Source organism: Mesitornis unicolor, unplaced genomic scaffold (genome assembly GCF_000695765.1).
Source record: "Mesitornis unicolor isolate BGI_N332 unplaced genomic scaffold, ASM69576v1 scaffold12395, whole genome shotgun sequence".
NCBI classification, from domain to species: domain Eukaryota; kingdom Metazoa; phylum Chordata; class Aves; order Mesitornithiformes; family Mesitornithidae; genus Mesitornis; species Mesitornis unicolor.
Genome location: NW_010187552.1, coordinates 5,826 through 9,586, shown reverse-complemented (window position 1 = coordinate 9,586; position 3,761 = coordinate 5,826). Strand labels below are relative to the sequence as shown.

The window sequence follows — 3,761 nt, the reverse complement described above, 5'->3', positions numbered from 1 at the left end:
CTGAGCTTTATTCTTGCTCAGCAAAGTTTTGTTGACTGGGTTGTTAATTATGGGTTTAAACTTGTATTTGCTTTTTCTAACAATTTAGAACATTTGGAGTTTTTCTCCCTCTTTGTCCATTTACTTAGTTATCTCTTTTGCAGAGGTGTTGCTTCACTAAACACTTTCCTGCTTAGTCTGTAATGATCCTACTTCTTTCACTCTAAGCACATTAAGACATTAAAGAAGAAGAGCTTCATTTGTCTTCAGTGGGATGAGGACATTCCACATTGGTTTTGGTGTGTGGGGCATCTTTGACACGTGATCTCTGGTGGCATAGCTGCACTAAGGAGGACTCAGCAGGATCTATGGTGTAGTTCCAGGTTGTTTTTTTTAGACTGTACTGAAGCGAATATGATATTTAATCATCACAGTCTGGTGAGAATAGTGTGATTTTTATGCTTCTGCAAAATTCAACATCTACTTCAGGCCTTTGCTCTCTCACCCCAATCCATTCCTGCAGTATTGTTGGTGGAAAGCCTATGTACACAAGTAGTGATGAGATACTTATTCTGTGATGGCGATCTGGACCACTCATCTACTCTTTTGGTGCAGCACAGTAGTGAAACACACAAACATCAAAGGAAAAGAAATAGGCTGTTTTTCCAGGGGACGGGTCTTCTCGTGGCAGCATCCAGGGCTACTGGAGGGAGGAGCAGATTGTCAACTCCAGCTTTGCCTCCAAATGGGCTGCACATTTTAGCAAGTAATGGCTGCACTTTTGGGCAGACTGGGAAAAGCTGACTTCTGTAACTTGTCTCCTGTAGCAGATTACTGTCAGATCTGAAGACCAAGCACTGCAGTGACCAAAGAGCCACAGAGAGAAGTGGCAAGGATGCATCCAGTGCAACGGGCTTCTTTTCACATGTTATTAAGATTTTTTTTTTCTCTGACATATTAAGCCTCAGCAAAAGAGATAAATAAAACTTGAGCTCTGGGTTTGAAATATTGCCTGACACATGTGATCCATATTACTGTGATATGCCAAAAAGCTGCTGCTAGTATGTGAGTTCTGCAGACAAAACTGCTTGCAGTGCAATTTCTTCTTTTTCCTGTAGAACCACACATATCCTCCCTGCAGGGATTTTGTTGTTCAGTGGACAACACTGGATTCGATGAAAAAAAAAAATTCATTTATATGTAAATACAACCTGAAGGCTGCAAATATTCAAGCCACTACAAAGACAAAGGGCATGCACATGAAAACAAAGGGACCTGTTGTGGTTAGAAATTTCATAGTTTACCATAATAGGGGGAAAAATAAATGAGGTTGTCTTTGAAACCTTATAGGTCAGCGTTTCAGACTTCTGTATTTGTGCTCCAATTAAAGGAGAAAATGGAAAAGCTTCTGGATATTTACTATTTTTAAGCCTACTTGAGAGGAGAGAAGCAGAAACAATATTTTTCATATGTTCTATTAGCAAATTACATGCCATGAATAAGATATTTCTTGTTTGGCTCGCACGTAACTGTGTGTTTTATTTGACGGGGGGGGGGGGGAAGTTTTCAGTAGTTGTTACATTTCTTTCTTTTCCTCCATATTAAATTAAAAGAAAATTTTCAGGAAAACTAGAAGTAGACATTATTTCTGTGGGTCCCACAGCAATGTCTCACAAGATGCTGGGAGGTACAGGAAATCCAATGGTAAAAGCAGAAGAGAAGGAATAGGAAACAAACAAGGAGATGGTAGAAGTTTGTGGTGTCTTGCAGCAGCATTTGGTTTACGTAATTTTTGTTTCTTGATGTAGGAAAAATATTTCCTTGGTGAAGTACTTCAATTTGGACTTTAAAATAGCATAAATTATTTTGAGATAAGTTCACATGAACGACCACAAATTCCTCACTTACCTTTCACTGTTGCTAGGGTTCCAACTCTTGGCTCCTATTAATGCATCTTTTGCTTTAGGAAGGGAAAATGCAATTTAGTTTTGTAGCTGTTTTAGAAAAGTCCGTGATAAAAACAAACCAGTGACTCTTCTAATAAGTATTAAAGCCTAAACCTATACTATTTGTAGTAAGTGTATTCTATCAATTTCAAAATGTACTGGGGATTTATGTACTAAACTCAGATTAATGCTGATAGGAATTACCTAAATAAATCCTCTGGTGCACTGATAGGATAATAGATAATTTATTTAGTGTTGCTCTTCATATTGACTTCATTTTACTTCTATTTTTTAAAATGAAAACAAAATTAGGATTGGCGTCCATGGTATAAGGAACTTGCTTTCTTTCCTCTCTGCAGGTGTCCTTCTATGAAGAGTATTGACCATGAGGAAGCCCATGTGTTAGTCAGTTTATACGACTCCCACTGAAGAAAATGAAGCCACGTTTCAGCTTTGCCAATCCTTTTCCCATCACTGTTGGCTGAATGAGAAATGGTCGTGTGATTATGCTGACACCTCAGCATGCATTTGGTAGACCTGTGGTTAACTCGTTCCCTCTCCATGTGTCTGCTCTTACAAAGTTTTGTCCTCATGATACTGTGCTTTCATTCTGCCAGTATGTGCCCGAAAGGCTGCCTCTGCTCTCACTCCGGAGGTCTGAACGTCAGCTGTAGCAATGCGAACCTCAAGGAAATACCCAGAGATCTTCCTCCAGAAACAGTCTTACTTTATTTGGACTCCAATCAGATAACATCTATCCCCAATGAAATTTTTAAGGACTTGCACCAACTGAGAGTCCTCAATTTATCAAAAAACGGGATTGAGTTTATAGATGAACATGCCTTTAAAGGTGTGGCAGAAACCTTGCAGACTCTGGATTTGTCCGACAACCGGATTCAAAGTGTGCACAAAAACGCTTTCAACAACCTAAAGGCCAGAGCCAGAATTGCAAACAACCCCTGGCACTGTGACTGCACGCTGCAGCAGGTGTTGAGGAGCATGGCCTCCAACCACGAGACGGCCAACAACGTCATCTGCAAGACTTCTGTGCTGGATGAACATGCTGGGAGACCGTTCCTCAATGCTGCCAATGATGCTGACCTCTGCAACCTTCCTAAAAAGACTACGGATTACGCCATGCTGGTCACCATGTTTGGCTGGTTCACCATGGTGATCTCGTACGTGGTTTATTACGTCCGGCAAAACCAGGAGGATGCGAGGAGGCACCTTGAGTACTTGAAATCCCTGCCAAGCAGGCAAAAGAAACCAGACGAAGCCGATGACATTAGCACTGTGGTATAGTATTCCGAATACAATGACTGCCTTTGTGATGGAAAGTAACTAGATTTGGATGACACTAAAACCAGAGGTTTACTTCTAACCTTCATTGTAAACATTAAGACTTTTGGGGTTTTTTTCTGTTTAACCGAATTACGCCACTGTTGAGCTTTCTAACAGAAAGTTTTGTCCGGGTGGTATACTTTAATTATTTCACTGGTGGTATCCTAAAGCAAGTGAATTAATATGTAAACGTTAGTTTAGACCCATTCCACTATTTAATAACGAAATTTATTTTTTTAATTTAAAAACCAAATAAAAGCTTAAATTTGAACCATGTAAACCAGAGTAATTTATTGATCAGACCCCTGTCCAGTGCCAGACCACACTTGGTTTGATCAAGTAGAAGAGAGGAGGGATGACAAGGTGGACTGTGAGAGGTCTGGGAGTGGAGGATTCCTGAAGGGAACATCTCTCCTTGGGGTGCCAGTTGAAGACCTGGTGAATGGTAGCCCATTTTTGGGGCTGCTCGCCATGATGGGAGAGGGGCACGATGTA

The 3,761-nt window shown here is 40.5% G+C and overlaps 1 protein-coding gene across 1 annotated transcript; it reads left to right on the top strand.

Annotated features, from left to right (window-relative positions):
• Nucleotides 1-2,287: 2,287 nt before the first annotated feature.
• Nucleotides 2,288-3,546, top strand: LRRC3B (leucine rich repeat containing 3B). Its single transcript, XM_010185492.1, has one exon. The coding sequence runs from the start codon at nt 2,448-2,450 to the stop codon at nt 3,225-3,227; it is 780 nt and encodes a 259-aa protein (XP_010183794.1). The 5' UTR covers nt 2,288-2,447; the 3' UTR covers nt 3,228-3,546.
• Nucleotides 3,547-3,761: the final 215 nt, after the last annotated feature.

What these genes read in the sequence shown, in the direction of transcription:
- LRRC3B (XM_010185492.1), top strand. Translation starts at nt 2,448, where the DNA reads ATGCATTTGGTAGACCTGTGGTTAACTCGTTCCCTCTCCATGTGTCTG.